The sequence below is a fragment of the Buteo buteo genome, chromosome 17 (genome assembly GCF_964188355.1).
Source record: "Buteo buteo chromosome 17, bButBut1.hap1.1, whole genome shotgun sequence".
In the NCBI taxonomy this organism is placed as follows: domain Eukaryota; kingdom Metazoa; phylum Chordata; class Aves; order Accipitriformes; family Accipitridae; genus Buteo; species Buteo buteo.
Window position 1 is genome coordinate 26,339,065 of NC_134187.1, and position 25,239 is coordinate 26,364,303.

A 25,239-nucleotide genomic window follows, 5' to 3' on the forward strand; every position below is an offset into this window, starting at 1 on the left:
TAGCCCAAGGGAGTTTCTCATGGTCTCTGCTAAGTCAGCCAGAGCTTGAGGCTCAGGGACTGCTTCTCCACCTCAGAGTGGGTGCAGATACCGCAAAGCCACCTCTAAACTATACTCAGAACCAGTGGCAAAGCTTGCCCTTCCCTGCAGCAGCTCCACTTTGCCGCCTGTGAGAACCTTCACCATGCCACACCGTCAAGAACAGGCTGGAACACATACCTTAACTCTTCATCTGGGGAATGAAACTGCCGAGATACCGCAGCCATGGACACCTCAACAAACAAGCAGCAGCTTTGTGTTTGATCTGTCCTGTCCTTTCTGAGAACACACATACAAGAACTCATGAGGGAAACTTCTAGGCACAGCTTTTGGGCATCGTGACAAAATCTGCTCTCGCTTACAGGACAGTCGCCACCTACTAGGCCAGAAGGGTGATTTAATGTCCACTGAAAGGGAAAAAGGACACGTGTTGATGCAGTACGAGCAGGAGAGCATTCTAGCTTTTTTTAGGGGTCTTCTAAGCATAGCAGCTGATGCTAAGCCATCAGACAGATGCTACCATGACAATGACAAGGACTTCTCTCCATTGCAGGAGGGGTAGACCGGTTGCCATTAGTCCTGAGAAGTTTCACTGTGAACAAAGTGAGTCTGGATAAGATGAGCTATACTTGCCAGGTACGCAACTCTTCCTTTTTTGAATCTGAAAATGTGGGTTCAAGTCATGCAAGTGACCAACACATACTGCAAATTTTATTTTTATTTCCTTCTCACAGAAACTAAATTGGCATATGCCTACATCTTGATTAAAACAAATTCACCACTGCAGAAAAAAAGCATTCTTTTTATTCTCTAAAGCACACCTGTGAACACAGAACAAAGTCTAATGTCAGTACATGAAAGCTTTTTCTTAGTGCACCTCTTCATTGCAGCTTCTCCATTAGTTCTTTTTAAAAAAATCATTACATCTTAGGTATTTATATATGCTTGCATTAAGCTTTGCATAACCTACCCATAATGCAATTCACTTCTAGAAGTCAGTTAAGAAGCTAAATCAAAAAGGCCCCTTAAGTTTGCTTTATTTACAGGTGAAATGGCTAGATTTTAAATACTTTACAGTCGCTCCCAGCACTGGCTCCCAATTCAAAGGATTAGTGCATTCCATGATTTCTTTATAATTATTTTCTAGAGGGGATTAGGCTGCCCATACCTACAGCTATGTAGGTACCTCAGCTATCTATATAAAATACCTTATGGAAATAAACATGCTGCCAAAAATATTTATAATAAAGAATGACAAATGAGAAACTCAACCTTTAGGAAGAATAGACAGGTCCTCGATTTTGTGGTGCAGTCATTGTCAACTGTGGGAACAGCAGCAACGTGGGAGAAACAGCAGTTAAGGAGTGCCACGGTCCCAACCAATTCTCTCTGGTCCTTTGTAAAGACAGCTTCATGTTCAGCTCTCAAACCCTCTCTCTTTCACCACCTCTCCCCCATTACTGCTTTTTTGTTAAATCACTGATCAAATTTCTGAACCGCAATAGCATACAAATTTATTGCAGAGGCGAAAAAATAATGATGCATCTGGGAGAAGATGCATCTTAATCCTTTTTTTTTTGCAGGAAATGCAGCTTACATATGAATATGGCAGCTCTTTCCTAAGGCTACAGTTATCAGGAGACAGGCAGGTTATCTGAATAAAGACAGATCTGTTCCTCTAAGTTTTACAGTTTATGAGTGGATGCAGGTCTTGTGGAAACTGAGAAACTGCTGTAAAGATTAACAAATAGGATGCACATGCATTTGTCTGTTCATATATACTTTCAAAACCCAAATGGGAGGAAGAAGTATCTGTGGTTCAGGTAGGTCCAGAAGATTTTTTTTTTTCTTATACAATAAGGTAGATTACTTAGCACATTCCAGGTTAAAAAAATTACAGCAACATTCAGTAACTGGAATGCATATAATATACAAGTACCATTACATTTACAAAGCTGTTCAGGACGATTTTTCTTTCTAGAATAAGCATAAAAAAGTTACAAGCTAATTCACAATAACTTTAGATACAATGTTATTAAAATACATTGATGTTAATCATAAAAATATTTTACTATTTACATGTACATTGTATAAACCTTAACAATAAGAATATGCCCATTTGAGGATGCCTTAAATGAATATTTAGGCAGATTGGCCCATTTTATAGTGCAGTATCCCTGTTTTGGTCTTCACACCATGAAACTGTACCAGATTCACAGTATCTTTGCTAGTGCTTTGCTAAAAGGCTTTGACTTTCTACTATTTAAGAAACATTCATTCATTCATTACAAAGAGCCAGTTTTGTTTCCACTTTGTTTCTTATTAAATCCTACCCCCAATAGTTCAGGACACTCTGCCTGGCCTTGTGCGATTTGGTTGCATTTCCAAATAAGGCTATAATTCATTTCATCAGTTATCACGCTATCTTGCTTGTAGTCTGGATGCTGTGCGATAAATTCCCTCATCCACCGAGCAACTGTCATTAATTCTCCTGTGGGCAAGAGGAAGCCAAATTGCACACTTTATACATCTAATTGAGCAGTACAACACCTAAAGTTCTATATGTTATATTGACAATTAATGAATAGTCCATGCTTTCACGAGAAACACACTCCTATACATTTTTTTTTAAATATGGCTAATCTGCAGGCATAATTAGGCTGATATAGCACTGATAGTTTAAAAACCACTTGTCTGATGCGATCTTCAAACTTTTAGATATTGTAATGAGACAGTGCAGAGAGAAGTAGCTACTGGAACAGGTGTTACCAACAGATTGTATAGCAAGAGGCCTTAAACACGTCATTTAACAGAGAATCTGGCTGAGACAAACCAACAGACACCTCTACGACAACTACATATATATAAAATAATTTTGTACTTGATCCATCCAACTTGGCTGCTAGCTTTGCTCTGTCTACCTTGACTTAATCTTCTTTCTCCCTCTGGCAGCTCTCCAGCAAAGAAATAGGCAGGTTCCCAATTATACCCACTCTTAGTTTGTACACACTGCCTCTGCTTCACTATGCAGTCCACGGGGCAGTCAGCAGGTGCCTAAGGGTCCCCAATGCTTCTATACAGGGTCGTCAAACGGTGCACACCACTTGCAGGAGACCTTCATCCCTACAGAGTAGCAGCTAGAGGCCAGCTGGACACCAGCGTTTAGGCTACTGAATCTTGCAGCATATGCAAGCAAACCTTAAATAGTACAAATTTAAGGTAACCCTGACAGTAAGACATTAAGGTAGGCTGATGGGATAGTCGAAGAGTCTCACAAAGCTTTCATTGCTAGCTTCTGGAACCTCAGCTTCCTTGTAAGAGTAGAAAGAATCAAGGGCTTCCACTACAGAAATCTTTAGTTTAAGAATATTATAAAAAGCAAGAGGAATCCAGTTAGGGAAAGCAAGAAGGAACACACAAATAAAAAGTAAAAAGCATCCAAGGCTGTTTAAAGATATCCTATCAGTGGTTCTGAACAGAGATACACAAACACAAATCAGAAAAATTACAAAAAGTACAGGAAAGAAAAGCAGAATAAAAAAGGTTATTAAAAATAAAAATGTCCCTCAAAAAACAGAAGTCATGTTTTAAAGACATGAGGCCAGAGTTTACACTTCTATATAAAAAGAGGGCAGAAAAAAAACCACCCAAGAAGCATTATTTGTTGAAGGCACTAATAACTCTCACAAAAACTTTCTCAAACCAACGAGAAACAGAGGGGCTGCAAGAAAATCAGTGGGGCTGGGAGATAAGCAGAGCATAGGGAGACTCCCATTTTTGGACTAAAAGCCGCTGCAGGCTGTCAGTGCAGGAGAAGATGGGAGAGCAGCCCAGCTCACACCAACACAGACATCTAGTGGTCAGGCAGCCCAATCACTCCCCATCCTTCGTACCAGTGAACATCTGCAGCACCATCACCATGAACACAGCATGCAGCTCTCAAAGAACATACACGAGTATTGGGAGAAGGCACCACAGACTGACAAAAGGTGTGAGACAATTTCCAAGTGAGGAGAGACAAGACAAAGGGAATTGCAAGTTCAGAAGCAACAATATACTTGCAAAGTTTGCAAAGTTATGAATGTTGATGAGAAGTGAGTAGAGAAATGTTATCCTACAATGCAGGAACTAGAAGGCATACAATGAAATAACTGGGAAGAGCACTTAAACGTGCAAAACTACAGGATTTTCACTTTTCAAAGAGCACTTCATAAAATTGTGGCATTTCTTATTGTATGACTTTATGGGGAGCAAAAGTGTAAATGCTTCGAGAAGGGTAAGGCAACAATCATGGAAATCATGTTTGGGAATGGTCATGAAGCCCCACGATTCCTGCACCACCTTCGGGTGAGAAAATGTCTACACTGCAGACAGCCAAGAAGCGGGAGAGCACGCCAGGACAACGGTCACTTGATTCTGCTATCTTAACACCACTTTCATTAATATTTGGTGGTGGTCATCAGCTGCTGCCTGCCTAGCAAATCTGTGTCTCACTGAGTGGTCCCAGTCACACACCAGCTAGACAGAGACGAGTGAGGGCAATACCTAGCTGTGCTGCAAGAGAAGAGGAGGCTGAAGCACAGATGAACTATGTTGGGGCAAGGTTAAAGCCACAGCAGCTAAGATGCCTGTGGTTAACTCCGAGTGCTCTGTGTTCACCGTCTGAGAAGAGAAATCTGAAAAATGGCCACTCTTTGTGGACATGCCCATGCCAGACAGGATGCAGTTCAGGTACATTTGATTTAAGATTGAGAGTAAACCGGAATAATCCAAAGCTCACAACTGAGAAACATCATGGCACAGTAATACAATACCTAATGCTTTTTATTCTGTGAATTCTGGTTCTTATAAAGCATCATTTAAAAATCATTTCAAGTTCATCAGAGTTAAGATATAAACCCTAGACTCTCACTCTCACACACCTTTTAGGTCCATGTAAATACACAAGCTGCCTTTTGCAATGCCTGTGACTTTGCACCAGGCAGCAAAGTTGTTCTTTGGAAGGGGAACACCTGCTGCAGGGGGTCGAGCCCTCGTCATTAGCTCTTGGGAAAAACCCTCTATGAGATTTATGCATTCCTTGTTTTTTCAACAGCATTTTTCTGAAGGGAAAAAACCAACAACAAACAATAGAATATTTTGGAAGCATTGCTATTTTTAGGCCTGATGTGCCTCAGTTGTTTTCTTCCTGCCAGTTTCTCTTCTCTCCCTCAGTTAAGCCAAGCATAAAATCCCCTGTCTATGTTACCTGAGGGACAGAAGCCTCCTACAAACAAGCAGTCTTAGAAAAGAACATTTACAGTGAAAGCTCTAATTAATTAAAACTTGTTACCACTCTAAAGTACTGCTAAAGTATTGAATTACCAGGTGAGAGAAAGTACTGATTTCCACCTCAGCTTTAAAAAGGTCTTTACCTAGAAGCTTCTACAGCAATTTTCAAGAATTAAAAAGGAATGCAACACTTTAATTTAAAACCAGTGAATATATTTCACTGGGGGGGGGGGGGGGGGGGGGAGTCTTTACTTATGAGACTAAAATTAACTGTCTAGCTAAATTTACAGCAAGGCAGGCATACAGGGGATATGCACATAAAAAGGTATAAAGTTGCTGCAGACTGTGCTACATGCCAAGTTCTGAATTAAAGTTTAGCCTGCATCTTTTACTCATTGTACTGCTGCATTTTAAAAAAGGAGCATAAGGAGTCATTATACTGCCTGTCTTCACAAACACTGCAACATGGGGAAGACAGGGAAAGAGCCTGGATCGCTCTGCTTGAAGGAGTTTTGCTACTTACAGAAGGGCTTTCTTATCAGGGAGCTAAAGACTAGGTTCCATGCTCTAGTATACCAGAATTTAGACTTACGAATGCTTTGGAGCAGGCATGGTTTAGTCACACCAATAATACCAGGCTACCAGACCCAGCCTCACATACTGTTACAACACTTAAGTGACAGGCAAAGCGGATTATAGTATAAGTGCAAACTACTACAGTGGACAATACACTGGCAAAAGCAGCAGTAAGTGGTGCTGAAAAGAGAAATCTTGGACTGGAGACATGCTACCCTCTAAGCTGTAATTGTAACTGTATGAATTACTTCTAATTTAAGTTCTAAAATGGATCACGAAACATTTGTAATCAGAATTAGACTGGACCAGATTTAAGCCAGAGAACACACTCAAGTCCTTTGCTCCTATGATTCAACACTTAACCAGGCAGCCACAGCTGCCACCAGTTTTACCCAACTGAAAACTAGAGGACAGCCCAATTACTGTCTAAGGAGAAAAATGCCAGGAAAAAAAAAATCTATGTCCAAAAGTGTCAAACATACCAGATGCTCTCTTTTTTATTAGCTTCAGGTAGTTTAGGATGGTGCACCTTGTGTCCACATCCACTTCCATGTTTTCAAGATAGGAATTCAAAATTGGGATCAAACCAGGAAAGACTCCTTCCTGTGTAAGAGAAGAGAGTCAGCATAAAACATGCTCGATCTGATTTCTGGGAGGGCGGAATGGAGGGGAAGGTTGTGTGTTCCAGGTAGAAGAGGCTACGACCTTCCCATTGATAATTGTATCAATACTCATTAAGGTGTACTCTTCCGTGTCGGTGCCTGTCCCATTCTGTGCAGAGCCACATCCATCCACAACAGTATTTCCACCTTCATGGGCGAGAAAAGGAAAGGAAGAAACGATTAGAACGCAAGAGATGCGCTAAACATCCCCAACAGCGTTAATCAGATTGCTTGTTATGATACCTTTGCAAATATCTTTTCTGAAGTAAAACATTCCCTGCCGGACAGCATCTCTTTTCTGGGCCATCTTCATGTTTTCATCCACCTGGCAAAAGCAGTATTTCAGAGATTTGTGATATTTTAGAAAATCAAGATTTTCCCAAACCCTCACATTTTGGTCTCATTAGTTGAAACTATGTTTCTTACGATTTTCGTCACACAGGGCCAAGCTGTGGAGGTAAGTTTTATTTCATTCTTCAGGGGTCCTGGGCAAAACCACAAAGAGATGACGTTCTGCGAAATTAGGTCTCCGGCAGAAAAGGTAATGGTATTACGTTAGAACATGCTAGGCTAATCTTTTACATTTGGATGAAAACACAGGAACAGCTGTAATTAACAGGTTGCATCCCATCTGGCAGACTTCTTTGCATATTTAGATGCAATTTACATGAGTATAGAAGAAAATTGCTGTTTCCCTAGCCATAGTTTGCTGCTTTTATTAACAAAATCACTGAAGTCTTTAGGAGAGCTATCACTGTATTATACAAACTTTCAGAAACAAAATTCCAGTAACTTTGTATGGGAATTGTATCTATTCCATACCCAAACATCTGTTAGCTAGATAAACTTAGAGTGCTAGTAAAGAAGTTCTAAATCCCAGGCTTCTCAAGAAATCTACAAACTACGAAGCACTGTTCATGTGCTCTGCAAATGACAGAAGCGTTGCTCTGTCTTTCTGGACAGAAGATTTTGTCCAAGTTCTTTGGTTGGTATCTTCTCAGGGAATTGACATCGCACAGCTTTAGGACATTAGGTTTACTGTATTGTCTTCGGAAGAAGGGACGATTTGCTGAATTCTTTGTCTGACCTTTAATTAAGGGCAATGCAAAAATCTTTACATCTTACCTTTCAAAACTTTGTTTTCAAAAGTGTGGTTTTGTTCATTATTTCATATTATGAAACCTATTTACAAAACAGGCTGTTTTGAAAGTTTGAAAGAACTCCAGCCCTAGTTAACAGAGTACAACCACACTCCATCAGACAGCAAAGATTAGTGTGAGATTAGCCCCATAAACCCGTATTATTTTACTTGAAAGAGGCAGGCTTACCGGTGGCTGTGCAATTCTGTGTTGCATTACTTGCCAAATTGCTTGGCAAGCTCAAGCAATTTTATGCCCCCCAGCCACTCAACTCTGTTCAGGTTCTTTCAGCACCTGATCTCTTTTTCAGTCTTAACTGGTATTCATTAGCTAAAAATTTTGTGCTTTTGAGACATTCCAAATAACAATGTAATTATGCACTGTAACTGCTAAATTGCTGCATTATTTATGAAGTATGAACTCCCTGACATCAGGAAGAGAATTTCTCTTTTTAAAAATCATCCCAACTTTATGGTATGATTACTGTTAATTTACAACTTCAGTATTCTTCTCCATTTTAATTAAAAACACTAAGAAATGCCTCAGGATACTTCTGCTATACTGTAGCCAGCACTGGCAGTATTTTCTAGTATATAGTCTGTCAAAAGCCTTCTGTACTACAAGACCTTTTTTAAAGTTACCAGTAACATTGCAGGAGTATCTATTTAAAAAGACGTTTTCTGGTCAGGTGCCTCAGAAAGATGTGCAAGGACAGTTTCACCCAAAACAGTTCAACGATTGTGAGGACAAGATTAAGGAAAAAGCACATTTTGCATGGCTGGTCTGTCCAAACACAAGTCAGAGTTGTGACCAGAATCAGCAGTATTCATTTTCACTTAAATACTGTGTAACACTAAGCATGCTGAATCCCTCCTTGCCCTCTCCACCAGATATTCTCTATTTTGTTTGTAAGAACAAAAGACATAGGCAACAGCTACATCAAAATAAATATCTAAAGTTTTTATTTTGACCTCCACAGGTTATTTTCCCCACATGTAAAATGGTGGAAACATGTCCTTTCTCACTCTCAAAACAGTCTTGCGACAATGGAATTTCTCAACATTTCTGCAGTAGTCAGACACTGTGAGGCACCACAGAAATTCCCACAGTATTTGTCTATAAGCTTAATTCCATGTGACAGAAGTAAAATATTTGTTTAATACTGTGGAGTTGAAATTGATTCAAAATACTGGTACAGATGAAAACTGACTGAAAGATAAAAATGACTGTTCCGTAAGTGCACAAATATTAGTTCCTAGCTTGGAGAGGATAAAAATCAGACTTGATGCAAATACTTTGCATTTAGCTCTAATAGATCTGATCTTTCACACCTACCTTGGACAAAGGAATGAGAAAATCCAGTTTATATGACAGAATCACTCTGGTTAGCAGTACCACGAACACAACATATGCAGAGTTTTCAAAGTCTGTTAACTGGACCTAGACACGAAAAGGTTTACAGATTAAATTACTTCAGTGGGAACACACTCATGGAAGTAGATAAATATCTAGGAGAGTTGACTCCAACGTTCATGTTGGTACTTGTATTCGCAGACACTCTGCTAGCAGAGATGGTGACGCATGAGCTGGAATCATCAGCAGTGACTTCAAATGCACAACACATGCACACACTTCAAACTCAACCCTTTAATACAATGCCAAAACACACTTGTGTTTAAAAAGACTATCTAATAACCTGCACCTTCAGGCTCTCTGTGTAATTACAAATGTGTAAGAGCTTTTAAATTTCTACTTTAAAGGGATTAAATTCAGAGAGCTCAGATGGACAGTTATAAAATAAAAGCACTTGTGAAAAACAAAACAATGACAGTGGAGTTGTTCAGTACCAGGAAAAGTACTGGAGAAATACAGTCCTGAGAAGCTAAATGGGGCTTTGTTTACTGTTGCTTTAATACAAGCCTAATTCCTTTCCCCATCACCCAAATCCATTAGCATGCTTTGCTGTGCTGCAGTGGATTCTCCTGTCAGTTATATTCCCACAGTCCATGTCTGATTAAACACTGCTGTCCACTTCACTTGCGTCTACTGATTCAGAGGGGAGAAAACACAGCATAAGAATTAAGGGTTTGGTACTGGATGGCAGAATGCCTGGTACTCTTCCACCTAAAAGGAAATGTGCTTTTGTGCATATTGACACCTTCCTTACCTCCATAGGTCTGAATTCCACTCTCCATCCAATATCTGAATTTGGAGGAGGTGGCTTAAACCTCATTGTCTGCCAGTTCGTAGACTGAATATTCTGCAAAGCACATGAAATAATCTGTCACAATCAAGATATGCACCATTTTATAATAGAAACAAAGAAAAATAAGCAGATAACTAGAGTCCTAATATTTTCCCTGGAACTGCCCATCAAGTTAAAGAAGTGCTTCCTAAGTGGCACGACTTCCTGAAAACAACAGTATAACCACCCATCCTAGGAGCAAATGTGTTACACTTCCTCATGCTGTTTTGTTTGAAGATTACGTATAAGATACTAGAGGACTGAGATTTAGCTGACTTATTTTTTTTATGAGGGGTTGATGCATCCCAAACTAAAAATACCTAATAATACCATAGCTATTATTTCATAAAGCTGTATAAGAGAGACATAATTGTCATGCAAAACAGTTTTTAGGAAGCCATAAAAATAGATAGTTCCCCATAACACATATACATAGCCATAGTTTGGGCTTTTCATATTTTATTGGGTTTAAAGTATAAGCCACCACCTTCTCCTAAATATATGATAAAAAGAAATAAATGTACTTATAATTGCAAAGTCATATGCTAAAGAACTAGTTGAAGTGAAAAACTCAGAAAAAATTCTTCGCTAATATAGTCATCCTCCAATTAAACAGTACTATAAAGAATAAGCCATTTAATGTATATATTTATTAAATTCCTCTAAATCAGACAACAACCTCAAAATGGTCGGATTCATTTGCATCATCTAGATGTATTTTCTCCTCAAACAAAGTCAATGGGTCTCGAATGAACAAGTGTGCAATATGCTGTGCCAAAAGGTGGTCAATACCTACAAAATGAAAATTCAAACAATTCACACATAGCAAAGCAGGCTCTAGGAAACGATTTGCTTTACAAGACTGAAAATATCCAACTCTGCAATGCTACCTCAACCCACCACATCCTGTTAAAGTTTAAATGATGACTTCAGGAAGGAAGGAAATGATTAAAGAGGAAAAAAAACCAAAACCAAAACAACCAAGTTCTTGTTTGGAAATGGCAGCTGAATATTGGTGTGGCTGCTATTCTTCCTGTTTTGTGATGCACCTCTGTGCCACGTGTCCTAAAGCAGTTCTGCTCTCTCCACAAAGATAAAACATTAATGCATTAAACACCGAGCTTCACAAGCTAGAATTAGGGACAGTTTCTTGAGTACTTTTTAAAAAACTCTCAAGACCATGCTACACAGATATTTCTTGAGGAGTCACCACTCTCAGGGATGCACGATGATTGAAACAAACAAGAACGAAAACGTAAAATATCCCCACACACTGCAAGCATAATTCTTAACCTGCTCATAATGAAGCAAACACTTACCTTCCTTTATTAGGTGCTCGTAGATATCTTTGTCTATTGTCAAATCAATGTCATTGTATTTCTCACCACATTCAGATAGATAACTGTCTATGGAATCATATCTGGATTTACTGATTCTATAATGGTTGTTCTTCAGTGGCTATATAATTTAAGAATACAATATTTTAACAGCTTGTTAACAATGTTACCTAAGTTTTGCTCACTAATGACACTTATGTGAGAATTATTATCCTGTTTAAAAAAACCTATAACCTCAATTAAAATTATTCAAAGCACGAGTCTTAAATAGGCTTAATGGAAAGCGATCCTGGAATTATGACTATTTTGTTTGCAGATGTATGTATCTGAGCGAAAAAAACAGACATCACACATTGACTAGAATTCTCTAAAAGTGGAAACATTTTCCTGATGTAATATACCATTACCCCAAGTACCTGGAAAGCATTATTATACCTACTGCAACACATACCAATACAGTTTCACTACTCACACATTGTTAGAGATGCTCTTAAAATGGGTAGTTCAAGAAATATTTTGAGTAGATTTTTTTAAATTATTTTTTAAATTTCTATAATTTTGTAAGTGCCTTGAATGCCAATTGCTGCTTAGAGAAACTCCTTAAATTCAAGTTGTGACAATTGGCTCTTCTCACATAGTTCTAGTTTATACTACTGGATTCCTCAGCAGCACCTGCTATTCAATCCAAAGCAATTTTTGCTTTTTGGGCTCAAGCACAGACTGGAAAGTTTCATCACAGGGGGACCTTTTCAGCAAGCTGTGAAGGAGTGAGCAGAGTTCTACTGGGATTCTACACCTAACTAAAAATATGTATTTGCTAACGTAAACTGTACCAACCAACGCGAATGTTTACACCACCTCTCCTGTATTTACCACAAAGACTGCCATGTTCCCTCGTTAGGGATTCTGATGAGCACAAGCAGAATTTGATGCTAAAGGAGATTCAACTATTTTGCCTGAAAAACCCAGACATCTACTACCCAACATTACTTACCTCTAGCCCCCTCTCTTCTCGCGTTCTATCATCTACAGATGCAGAGATTACTCCCCAGCGACAGTCAATATCAGACACGTAGCCTCTGTAGAACGGAGATGCAGCACTCAATGCCATCTAAAATAAAACAGCCTGATATGAAAACAAAGGACAAGCCAAGGAACCAAAAGCAAAACCACAACCTCACCGGAAAGGGTAACTTGCTGGTCCTGAAGTAACTGAAGTATATACTTCAGTTTAACATACAGCCAAAGCCCATACAACCACAAATCTCTCAACTGCTATCTCCAGAAAACACCTCGATGAAGCGTTAGTATTACTGAAGGGGCATCTGACACTCCAAATTCGTTACCTCTACAGATCAGCATTTAAGGAACACCAAGACGATACAGGCAGAGGCAACTGTGTGACAAATCAGCAAGTATTCTGCACACACACTTCCAAACTTCAGACGTTCACCTGGTAATCGTTTTATTTTGTTTATTTTTGTTTGGCCAAGCACCTTAGCAACACAGCCGGAACATACCTCACTCAGAGCAGGATCTGCTCGCCACCTAGACCAGACCAATACTTTCTAACTCCTGTTATAAACACCTGTTTATGACCACATGCTTACAAAAGGGACAACTTTAAACAACTTAAGCTGAAACCCTCTGTAACACCAGACCAGAGTTGAAAAATTAAAAATTGTTTTAAGGAGTGAGCTTGTCTTGTTTTCATGAAAAACTGCCCCAAATGTATTTCTAGAACTATTCAACAAGAGCCTCATGCATGTGGGAAGGAGGGCAGAGGAGAAGAAACAGACAACACCTGTTTTGTGTTGTCATTCGGACATTAAATAAATCACACTGCTCATGTGACAACCTAGCAAGAGACTAACGCTGCTCCCAGAGTACCAAATTTGTGAGCAGTGTTTGAGGGTTTTTTTTTAATTTAGATTTTATTTTTTTACATGTAGTGGCTTTTGCACAACAAAGAGCTGATGTGATAGAAGTTCATTACTTACCACAATGGGACAGATCGTGGCTAGCTGATCATAGAGATACCTCGCTTCGGAAATGCTGCAAGCCTGGAATGTTACCTGTTGGAAGAAGTACAACTGCTATCACAATTTCTATAATCATAGTGCAGGCACAGTCTTCCTAGATTTAGAATCAATGACATAATAAAATGATTTACATACCAAGAATTTTATGGGTTTTTTTTGTTTGTTTGGGTGGGGTTTTTGTGGGGGTTCTCCCCTCCTCCCAATTCTTGGACAAACTTTTGCCCCACCTATCAGCTGCATTTATATCACAAGCTTCTTTCCACACCATGTTCATTAAAAGATTTCAGACCACAACACTTTGGCTGTGAGGCTAAATATACAAACACTTGCCAGAACCAAAGAAAACAGAGTTAACATCTACAATACATATGGGTCAATAATGCATCTTCAGGAAATAAGCCAGGAACCTACCTACTTAGAACAACAGTCAGAAACTATTGTAGATGTAAAATACGTTTTGTGTGACAGCTAATCCCATTTTAAAGAACATTTCAAGATGCCTTTGATCCTGTGAAACTGTGAAAAATAAGTATTTTCATGTCTACTGTGACTTTTATTTAAAACAATGTCCAATTTTGCCTGTATTAGAGGCCAGGACACAGCAAAAGATGGAAAAGAAATGTTATTTGCAGAAGCCATTAATGATGTAGAAGCCCTACCACACATAGGCCACTAGAAAATAAAACTTCTTTGAAACTTCTGGTGAAATTTGCTCAGCGCAGCATCAAACATGAGACACTTTTCTAGTTGCAGACCTTACCCTCCAGACTTCCCAAACCGACACTTTACACATTTTAAAAATGCAGAGGGGGATCAATCACCTCGAAACTGTTAAAAGATGCAAACAGATTAAAAGCCTCTCTCTCTTTCGCAGTTTACATATTCATAGATGAGAGGATAACTTAGATGGGAGCATACCCCTGTACCACTATCATAACATTGTACAACAGGCTTCAGCATTATATCACCCTCACTGCTTGATGTCCTGAAGAATGCCAGTCAAACACAGATTTTCCTCTTCCGCAGATTACGATTAGAGAGTCCCACAAAACATACAGGTTCTCCTCCACTGGCCACTGAAGCCCAATCCAACCCCAAGTAAGCCTCAAAAAAACCCAACCAACCAAAAAAGACCCCCAAAACTCCAGAGGTCACTGGTGGGCTCAGTGGGGGATTTTTTGGGGGGAGGTGGGGGAGGTGGGATTGAAGGGGAGGTGTAGGAGGAATATGGGATGTGTTTGTTTTGTTTGTCTTTTAAAATCTGCAGCCAACATTCACTAAAACATCCCAAGTTAGAAAAAGCATGTGTGGTAGGGAAAATACTTCTTCTGTGTCTATCCTTCAAGTGGCTATCAAAGAAAAAAAAAAACAACAACCCAAACCAAAACACACTTTGAAAAGACAAGATTATTTAATTCTCTTGCAGAGAAGCAGCTAAGTGTGATTTCTCATCACTAATTTTGGACTTCCAGCACTAGGGAGCCTGCCTTGGCCAGGCGGACAGGACACCTACACTCTTTCCCCGACACAGCGATATCTGCCTCCTCTTCCCTTTTATGCTTATTCCAAATCAACATTAAATCCAGGATTCAACCCGGTTTCTCGCCAAACGCCCCATTACAGAGGAGAAGGGCACAGCAGTCTTCTCCAGAGGAGGGCTGCAAGCACTGCAAGGACTGTGGAAAGCAGCAGCTATGAGCACAAAGCTCAGCAGGCACAGGGACGTGAAGCCTCAAAATGGTTTTGGATGCGATGATTTGCCTTTCTATTCGCAGGGGAAGCACCTCCCACCCCACCATTGCTGTGGGCTGTCCCACCGAGCTCATCAGGACATTATTTTTAACCTTGGAAATACATGAAACTAAGTTGTAGCTTGGTGCAGTGAGGAAAAAAAACCAAAAAACCAAAGGGAAGTATGCATACTGCAAACTACCTTACAGAAAATAGGTGGGAAATACATGTTTTCTTCTAGTCAGTTATCAAGAATTATCAGCTGATACACAAGAAGCTGCTTATAGCACCTACCAGCCTTGTTTTCATTCTCCCTTTGATGATAACAAGACTACTGAGTTTGAATTTGACCACTGATTACAAGAACGAGGAATAGTAAAATGGTATTCCATAAAAAGGAACTTAAAGTATTTTTAAACAAGTTCATACAATGACTGAATGGTAAGGCTGTATTTCTTTTATTGGCCTTAAATAAGAAAGAGATGGTACAAACCAGACCACATCAAACTTAAGACCTTGTAAAAAACACACAGTATTATATACACTTCACTACTTCCATCAGATCCTCCCTAGTTTACCCTTAGTGACAAGGGCTTTTGCAGTTTCTGGAAGGGAAATGCTTTGAATGGGGTCATTTCTGCCAGTGCTATGAAACAACAGCAGCTTGGAGAATTTGCTTTAATCCCCTAGAGCCTTAACACTAGCCTCTTCCTAGCTCTGCTTCCAAGACGGCGGTGGCAACAGGCAGATTTTATCAACAGTCAAATACATCACTACTACTTAAGGTATCAGCCCCCAGCATCAGGTTACTACGATAGACAAACTTTTAAAACAAACAGATATTTAAAGGATTAAAGCACTGCCAAGATACAGCACCTTAATTTAAACAGAGGATACTGTAAGATAGTAGCAACTCAGGCAAGTCAATGAAAACAATAAAAAGTGGGCATGTGTTAATGGGAGAAAACAGAACCAACAATATCTCCCAGTACGCAGTATCAGAAGACAGCTACCCATGTGGATTTGATAGGTTCATGGTACAAGCAGTGAGAAGACTTCTTAGCAGATAGCTAAAAACATTTAAGAATGAGAAATTTTATACAGAAGTTCATGCTGTTTGTAAATAAAGTTATACAGAAGGAGAAAGCTACTTATTTTTAAAGGTATTCCAATGACTTTTTGTCACTCCTTGCTTTTGCTGTTCTAAGAATGGGGAAGAGGGAAAAAAACCCAAACGAATTCCCAAAAAACCCCACACATTCCTACAAGACAGCTCAGTTTCCATTCCCAGTGTCCTTTGGTCATGCCTGAAAGATGACCACAGTGGAAGATGATCTTTCACACTTGGAAAGTGCTGCAGCTCCAGCAGCAGGTGCTTCATCAAAATGGGTTTGACCAGTTCAAGAAACCCTTTCAGCAAGGCATCCAATCACATCTGAATACTAGCAGAAAATAAACATAATGCAAACAAACCTGGATTTTAAGGCTAGATTACCAGGTATACGATTAAATTTGTTGGTTTATTCCCCCTTTTGCCACTCTGAAAATGCATCAGTTGAATTAAGCTAGAGAAATTAGACATAAGGCAAGTCTTAAAAAGGGAAGCGTTTAGGGAAGACAACGTTCAGTAACATCTTGAAAGCAGATGCATTTTACCTGAAGACAGCAGTTTCCCATTCCAAACCCCATAGCATCCATGTATATATAGTCTGGCTTAGCCGCCTTTGCTGCTTCTCCATCATCATTAGGAAACGTTTCGATAAACGGTGATGGCGTGTTCTTATCTTTAAATACTGTGTGAAAGATGCAGGTACTCAGTAACCCAGAGCATTAGATTGAATAATTATTTTGAAAAGCAAAAAGATAGATTGAATTTACTCACTTGGTACATTTATCACAACCTTCTCTCCTCTTCGGTGCCGAATGTTTCTGGTCAGTGTACTACAACAAAAAAAAAAGTTTGCTGAAATATCTGAAAGTTTCTCTTTATGCAAATGTTTTTGCAGTTAGTTTCTCAGCAATTCTCAGGGTTTCTGAATGTGAACTTTCTATTTATTTTAAGCATTTTCCTTCAAGATGCTTCTTTTCCTAGTTTAAGATAGACTGTAACAGATACAACACTGAATTTTAATTCACTAAAGTCAGTTTTAATTTGATGGACTTCACAGTACTATGCTAATAGAATAGGCAGAAGTAAAAGGCTACTGACCTGAAGAACAGAAGGGCAAGCAAAAAGGCATGCCTAGTTTTTAAATAGAATGACTTTTGTTCTCCTAAATCTCTCCTTACAACGAAAACCCCTCTCAGACTATACAAGTAGTTTGACACCATGCTCCATTTCAGAGCAACTAGGGCAAGTTACCAAGTACACTGAGATGTTGCTGTGACATACCTGAGTGAGAGCTGAATTAACTCTGATGAAGTGGTTAGCCATAGGTTTTCAAACCGGAAACAATTTTGCAGTAGCATATGCGACACCTTTTGCCCCATAATGGTGTGAACTACTACATAAAGTTACCTGAACTTAACAGTTTACTTTAAGTCACTTTGACAGAAAATACATGTCATCACAACCATCTCTGTCCCAGTCCTTCTGATATCTGCACCAACTAGCCACATAGCTCTCTATTCCAATAATGTAAAGAAGTTGCAGGTATACCTATGATATTTAGGCATAGAAAAATATTCAACTTCTCATTCACGCTCCCCAAATACCCTTACCTAAATCTAGGATGTTTATTGATGGCTTCATCTGGAAAAAAGAGGGATTTTGAAGCTCCTCCTTCTACTGGCGTTGGCTTATATTCCGGCAGCGTAAACCCAGGACACCCTAACCTATGTAACACAACAATGAGATCCAAGCTGTAATGAAAACAGACTGTGATTTTTAAAATGGTCAGATGATCAGAGACTAGGATTCCAACAGACAAAGGAGTAAAAAGAGATTTTTTAAAAACTTGCATCTACCATGAGTATTTCTGAAGCACTTTTCAAGACTGCTATCTACGCATATGGAATTGCCAGAAGAGGTCTTAAAACAGTTGCTGTTAAAAGGTCAGCACGTGCCAACAACTAGCTTCTGGGGTGGTTAAAACATACTTTTTTAAAACCGCTACTCTATCATTGGACAGAGAAACATAATAAGCAAAGAAAAGTTACAGCTATTAGGTGTAAAATGCTGAGAGATATGCAAGTAAATCAGAATACAACCCTCCCCTTTGGAATCTCCATTGTAAGTTTAAGAGTCATCTGAAACAAGAATAAGTAGGTTTCCAGTACAACTGAGACAAAGGAGCATTTGAGAAGTTGGAGGTGAAGTTGCAGAAGATTAATTTCTCCATGCTGCACAGTATAAAGGACAAAGATTGTGCTATCCTGAGAGGCTCTAGCATTTGGATGTATAAAAAAAAGGGTTAGCTGATACAACTACAAGCAAACTACTCAAAATACCAGGAAACACTCACATTTCTGGAAATACCGTCTATGCTCAACATGTATTTCACTATTGGTTTCTTCCTCCTGATTTAAGTATACAAGGTGTCCTACAGCATGTAAACCCAACTTCATCACTTATATAAGTGCAACATTATAAACTGCATCACTCCAGTCCTCAAGAAGGAAACAACCTCCTGGTCCAGTACTGAGGCCTCATAAATTTAAGAACTAGGGATACACATTTAGCTTCCAAGGTAGAATTTTTTAATATTTAAGCATTTTCAGGTTTGCTCATTTTTAACTGAGTTATTTTAATTTGAATAAGCCTACCACTTTGCCCTTTTGTCAGCACTCTAACAATTTTTTTGTCTTTTCAGATGCAGATTTTATTTTTTTATCATACACACATGTATATGCACAGACACACAGAGGCATATGTACATGTTATTGTAAAGAGAACATAGCAAAAACCCCCAAACCCACAAAACCTCAGAAATACACATTAGCGAGATTCCAGTCAAACCAACAAGGACTTGAATGGCAAGACAGCAAAAGGCAGAAATAAGAAACTAAATAGCCTAGGGAGAGCGATCTCTGAAGGATGAAACTATGTTTGTGACGATAAGTAATAAACAAACTACATTTTATTATTTACTGGCTTTCACTTAAGTCCAACATATTGCTCCTACAGTGATATAAAAAGTGTTTCTCTGTATCTAAAGTGATGAAGAACTCCTCTCCCATTATTCCTTGCAGAACTGGTTCTGAAATGTTTGTATACAAAATTTATTAAATGACATAATCTATTTGTAAGGTTGCAGGGCAACCTCCCACCCCCAGTTCTGTAACACACTGAGAGCTCTTACTAAAGATATCTAGTATAGCTCCCATAAAGAGGAAGCATTATTTTGTCAACAGAGTGTTTGTAAAATAGCATTCATGGGGCACAACACAGGTGTTTTGGTACCTGAACTTCACTGCTAAGTCACCTTTTGTGCCGTTCGTGCTCTCAGCAAAAATTTAGGGCCATTGCATTCTGTGCTATAGAAGAAACCAGCCAGTAAGACCAGCTGTTTCTCTTACACTGCAGAGCAATTTTTTTTACTATTTTAAGCGTAACTATCTTCATTCATTTGACTGACCAGGCTAATTAGAATGAATGTAATAAATCCCTGCCTAGGATTATGTTTGAAAGAAACATACAAAAGTAGTTTCTCCAAGGTAATGGTAATATCCTGAATTTCATTTCTTCAAGAGTTTCTTTACAACAATGAAAAGGAGGAAATCTACACTTTGTAAAGGTGTTGTGAACCCAGGAGAGGTGCACTTCTTGCTAGATTCAGTAAGTACAGTATTATAGAAGTTTTGTAAGGATATATCCATTTTGTAAGGATAATCACATTCCTGTTCTACTGTGTGTTCCAAGCAACCAAAAGAAGTTTGCACACACTTTAGTGAAAAAGTAGAGTTAAAAAATAGATCAGGTTATCCATGTTTTACAAAACTGCTATTTATAAAGATCAAAGGTTGCAAAATAGGTAAAGAGAAACCTTTTATATATGATTTGCCATATCAATTCAAGATGGCAAACTACTCTACATACAGTATTTTATGTTACAAATATTCAGGTACTCTACAAATCATCACAAATTAGAAATAACCTAAAAATATAAAATATGCTTATTTGTTTGTGTCACTGCAATAAAAATTTTAGGAAACACGACCGGAACATTAAGCCAAAGTACTTTAACTGAATCGTACTTTGCTCTGTTTCATTGTACAGTTTAGCTATATATAATAAAAAGTTTATAAGGACAACAGCAAACACAGCATTACACTTCGGCAACCACCTCACCTTGGAAATGATGTCACAGTACAAACAGCCTCATTTTCTTTGAGCACAGAAGCTGCCTCTTGCCGTCTTTTTCTCATGTTGTCTTGCACGGTGTTGAATTCAGACATGGTTCCCCCATACGGCTGCCCAGGCGTCCCTTCTATCATGTAACTTCCATATTCTGGTCGCCAGAGTGTTGGGTGGCTATAAAAAACCAATAGCCTCATTTAAATATTTCTACAACTTCAAAAAAGATGGATTATTTACAAGAATTTCAGAAATGAATGCAACTTTCAAGAAAAATCTCCTGAAGTTGATTGTTTGGTAGAGTAACACAACGTACCTTCCAATGTACCTCATTGCCAGGAAGCAGTGAAAAGAAAGTTTGGCAGTAGGAAGTGTTGCTGTAAGTGCAATAAGTAGGATTTGCCTATGTAAAATTGCAATCGCCTTTAGTATCTGTCTCAACCTTTGTTTCTTGGGGTTTTAACTGAAACTGGAAAATACAGAGCATTCAACTGCTTCCACAGTAAGGAAGGTAAGGCAAATGTTACGCTCAATTTCTTCTTTCTACTGCCTGTGAATACCTGGTCCTGTTTCACAAATTTATTAGGTTAAGAAACCAAATGAAGTTTCATCGCACCTAGTCACCCTCTGGCTAGTTGAAATAGGGATATGATCCAGCTATTCCCGAGAACTCCATGGGAGAGGATAGGGAAGAACTGCCCCGCTGTCCTTACACCTACCTTCCTAATTCTGCCAAAACCAGGAGACTGCTCCTACAGACAACAGGCTTCCCCATACAGCCCTCGCTTGCTCTTGTAGTCAGGGATACACAAATGCTTTATGGGGCAGGGGAGGTGTCGTACCCCATTAGTGTGTACACACAGACACAAAACCAGAGCAAGACAAAACAAATACCCAAACTGCAACTTCTGTGGGCTCACCCTCACATCCTCCTTTCTTTCAAGTCCTAACACCAAAGGTGCATGGACTGCCTGCAAGTGTGCTCAAAATCCTTCACTGCCTGCACCCCAACTTTATCTGAAAATATCGGTATCTGCGGCTCAGTTTTACCGAAAGCAGACTTGAAAGTTAACCCAGGTCTACAAAATTCTGTACAGTATCTAACAGGAGAAAAAAAAAAAAAAGAAAAAGAAGGAACAAGAAACAGCTACTCACTTGGGGTTTACCTTCTCCCCCTTGTCTTGCAGTGTTTGAAGAACTTCTTCACCGCAGAGCACCAAGCGCACTTTCTTATTCTCATGGTCAAATTTTACTAACATATACTCCACCTTGTAAACAATAAAAACAAAATAAACAATAGTAAGAATTTGTTCACACACAAACACAATGGCACATAAACTTAAGCATCAAGTGAAAAAAAAAAAAGATGTCAGACTGAACTTTATCTCTACAGAAGCTTAAAAACCATCACTATGACTGCAGTAAACAATACCACAGAAGATGGCTGCATGCTTATTTCACCTTGAATAAAGAATTAAAATTCCTTGAAAGGAGCCTTGAAAATTTTTTTCCCTCCATTTCTAATTGTGGACATTTCGCCAAAAGGTTCCTGAATTTGTATTTGCCTCCACATTATTTTTCAGACAAAAAAAAGCCTTAAACCTCTATGCAAGCTATTAACCACAAACATCTCTGTCATCCCATGAGTTACAGTCTCTGCTGCTGACAAAAAAAACCAAAGAAACAAGACATCCATTTACTCCCATCACTTGTTGGAGCTATTTAAGACTAGCACGGCAGAGCCTCATTTACACCACGGAAAGCCCGCGGTCGTCGCAGACAGCATGTTATTAACACACTCCAGCTCTTGGCACAGGACGGGGGCTTTCTACCCCTTCCCGATTCAGCTTTGATGCCAACCTTTTCTTCCCCTCCTGCTGTACCTTGCCCCCAGGACCTCCACCTCCTGGCCCCAATGTCCCTGCCCAAGCCAGGACCCACCACCCACTCCTGGTGACACTGCGGCGGAGAACTCCATCCAACAAGCTGCGACTTAACAGCTGCCTGGACCTTATAGACCTTCAATACTTACTGATACAATCTATATCCTGACACCTATTTGGCAGAGGATGCTTTGCACTGTTTAGGAAGCGTGAAAGACAAAACAGCCTCCAAGCCTGATGTGCCACCTGCCACAAAAGCAGAAGTCGTACGTGGAAATGCATCACAAGGGTGCTGGCTTTGAAAACCCCCAGCTGGACCAGCGGTGATGCACAGTGCCTATTTTTGGAGGCTCTCAAACCACTGCCTCCAAGACTTTGACAGCTCCATCAACCTGTAGTTAAAAATTCAGGCTGCAGTTCCACAGCTAGAACTTGTCAGAGGTTTTGCGCTGTGCTCCTTGGTTTTGTTTTCTGACACGGCCTAGAACTGCATCCACCGGTACTTGCCAAACACACTGCTCCAGCCCCAGGAGTTTAGATTCACACAAGATGCCGATGTTAAAGTTGCAGCGTATTAACACGTGGCAGCTTCTATTTAGCACAGAAGTCTGATGTTTATAGGAAAACAGCTTGCCAAAACAGGGAACTTGTACACTGTTTTCCAGCACACTGTAAGTAGATTTGTGGGCTTGATGTTCTTTGGTTGCTTCTGTGCTCATGGAAGAGTTATTGCTAGCTACTACGGCAATGAATATAATCCTCTGTTGGGATTTGTGATTAAATCACAAGCAGCATTATCCAAGAGTGTTTGTAATTCTACAGAATCTGATCAGACACAAACTCTAGAGGGACTCATTCAGCAATTATACATGTTCTCTATATTTTTTTAAGATCAGATTTTAATCCCTGAAGAAAAATAATGATTTCTAGTTTCTGTGCAAGACAGCATTTCTTTGTGTGTATATTTTCTGGTCTGTGTGTATTATGCCACAGTAATCTACTTGAGATAGCTGCAGATGGTAGTCAACCAGAACACACTCCAGTGCCGATTTACTTGTTGCCTAGTACCAGTCTCTCCAGTGATACCCGACCCATGATCACAGTCAATAAAAAGTGACTTCTCTCCCACCTTCCAGTTTCCTACCACGATCAACATCATCTCCTCCTGCTTTGGAAAAGCATCATCCTCACTGGGACCCAGCCTAAACTAGAGGAGGTAAGCAACCACGCAGTTCTCCGAGTCATACGGACGGACAGACGTGTGGACGGGCACGAAGCCCACCGCACACCCGGCCTCCCACCACACCGCCGGCGCGGGCTGGTGGCAGAAGGCAGGGCAAAGGAGCCGCAGCCGCCCACGAGAGACCACAAAGCTGAACATTTGTCCACCCTTACGTGCGTTTGTTACTGTGGTTTAGCCTCCTGTCTTAAAGACCCCTCTCCAAACATAACAGCAATGAGCTGGTAGTGTGAACGCTGCACTTCCCTATAAACCATATTACAAGTTTCACGATATAAAGTAAGCCAAAAGCATAAAGAAACATTAAGCCAAGAAGGCAAAACCAAAGAAAACAAAGTGTTTCATAATCTGTGTGCAGTACTGAATACATTGCATTTATGCATCTAGCTTTAGAAACAACTACTACACTTGCCTCCAGAAACATTGACTAAATCTTCAAAGCTGTCTTAACACACAGAAGATCTGCCATTAATTTTAATGAGAAAAGAAAAAAAAACTTCAGAAGGCTGCCAACAATTCCAAGTAACCCACAGAGTATCTGCCAACAGAGGGACTGACTGAATAGGCATCCTTAAAGAATTTAATTTAAGCTCATCAAAAGATTTAGCCTACAGCTAGAAGGAGAGAAACAAATTCAGAGTTCATGCGTTTTTACATTTAACTTCAGCTCATCATTCACAGACTTCTCACATGTTTTCTATCCGCAAAGTTCAGAGAATTGCGGCCAAGCTGAAAGCATCAGGATGCCTGGCAGAGCTTCAAGAGTCCCAAAACCAAACACGCAGGGTTTCACCCAACATTCATAATTCATCATCGTGCAAGCCCTTCAGAGATCACTTGCCTTCCTAATTTTAAGTAGTCTCTCTAGCGAGCAGCAAAATACACGTCAGGTCAAACTACTGATGCAGAAGGCTGACAAGCAGCCTTGCTAAGAGCCAGCTAGGAAAGCCCACCCTGCCACGGTAAGGAAGGCGGCCGCTTTGGACCCACGCGCCCAGCCAGTGGTCTCACCCCGCACCAAACCCCACGCATCTCCATCCTCCAGCCAGCACATGCTGCCAGGCTGCCGAGGACAAGGGACGACCTCCCAGCTTCTCCCTGCAGACGGACACGCTCAGCACCGCTCCGGAGGACGAACCTCTGACCGGCCCAGGTCCGTCTGGCTCGCAGAAGTGCTGTGGTACCTTACCAGGAGGAGGAACAACGGTTTGGCAAAGCAAAAGCTGTAAATCCACACGCACGCACGGAGCAAGCCTGAAAAAATTGTTCAAAGTTAAATGCATTAAAAAAGTAAATAGATTCTCAGTTAAAGCAAATAAGCTGAGTACGAGAGATCTATCCATGAGCCAACACAAGGAAAAACCATCCTTTACAGGCTGCCTTCCTCTCGGCTACCAATTTGCAACATACTGCATCTACAGATTCCTTCCAGGGCAGCTCCACTCCACTGCTGTATCTTCCAGAGACAGAGCATGAACCACGAGCTTGCTGGGAGGACAGCCCTGAGAATGGCTTTACTTCACTTGTCACGATTATTTCTCAGTTGGCTCCCAAGGAAATGTCAAGCTTTTGAAAATTATTTGACATCGCCTCTGTAAATACAACCACAAGAGAGACCTTGAAGCCCCTCAACGGAGGAGAAGCCAAACCACTCTCCGTGCACGAAGCCAAACAGTGGTGCTGGACTTGCTCAGTGGCAAAGTGAAAGACGACTGTTCTCTGGAAATGGGTAAGCATGTCTGAAATTGTGTTTGAATGCCTGAGTTATTTGACCATAA

At 40.0% G+C, this 25,239-nt stretch overlaps 1 protein-coding gene across 4 annotated transcripts in view; it reads right to left on the minus strand.

Moving 5' to 3' along the window:
• The window catches only part of GCLC (glutamate-cysteine ligase catalytic subunit), a 51,967-nt gene that overhangs the window by 16,273 nt on the left and 10,455 nt on the right, over positions 1-25,239 (minus strand). The window contains exons 2-16 of one of the 4 annotated variants that reach the window (XR_012653319.1): positions 21,494-21,606; positions 20,333-20,515; positions 17,764-17,904; positions 16,925-16,983; positions 16,699-16,835; positions 13,270-13,344; positions 12,264-12,380; positions 11,252-11,390; positions 10,612-10,724; positions 9,855-9,947; positions 9,023-9,127; positions 6,792-6,873; positions 6,592-6,695; positions 6,369-6,489; positions 220-2,530 (exon numbers count right to left, since the gene is read on the minus strand). Coding sequence is in view for 3 of the 4 variants with exons in the window: in XM_075049300.1 (XP_074905401.1) it covers positions 2,325-2,530; positions 6,369-6,489; positions 6,592-6,695; positions 6,792-6,873; positions 9,023-9,127; positions 9,855-9,947; positions 10,612-10,724; positions 11,252-11,390; positions 12,264-12,380; positions 13,270-13,344; positions 16,699-16,835; positions 16,925-16,983; positions 17,764-17,904; positions 20,333-20,515; positions 21,494-21,597 (1,779 nt within the window). In the remaining variant the exon portion in view is untranslated. Of the gene's footprint in view, positions 1-219; positions 2,531-6,368; positions 6,490-6,591; positions 6,696-6,791; positions 6,874-9,022; positions 9,128-9,854; positions 9,948-10,611; positions 10,725-11,251; positions 11,391-12,263; positions 12,381-13,269; positions 13,345-16,698; positions 16,836-16,924; positions 16,984-17,763; positions 17,905-20,332; positions 20,516-21,493; positions 21,607-25,239 lie in introns of those variants that run through there. The other 3 variants (XM_075049299.1, XM_075049300.1, XM_075049301.1) reach the window with 3 other exon arrangements.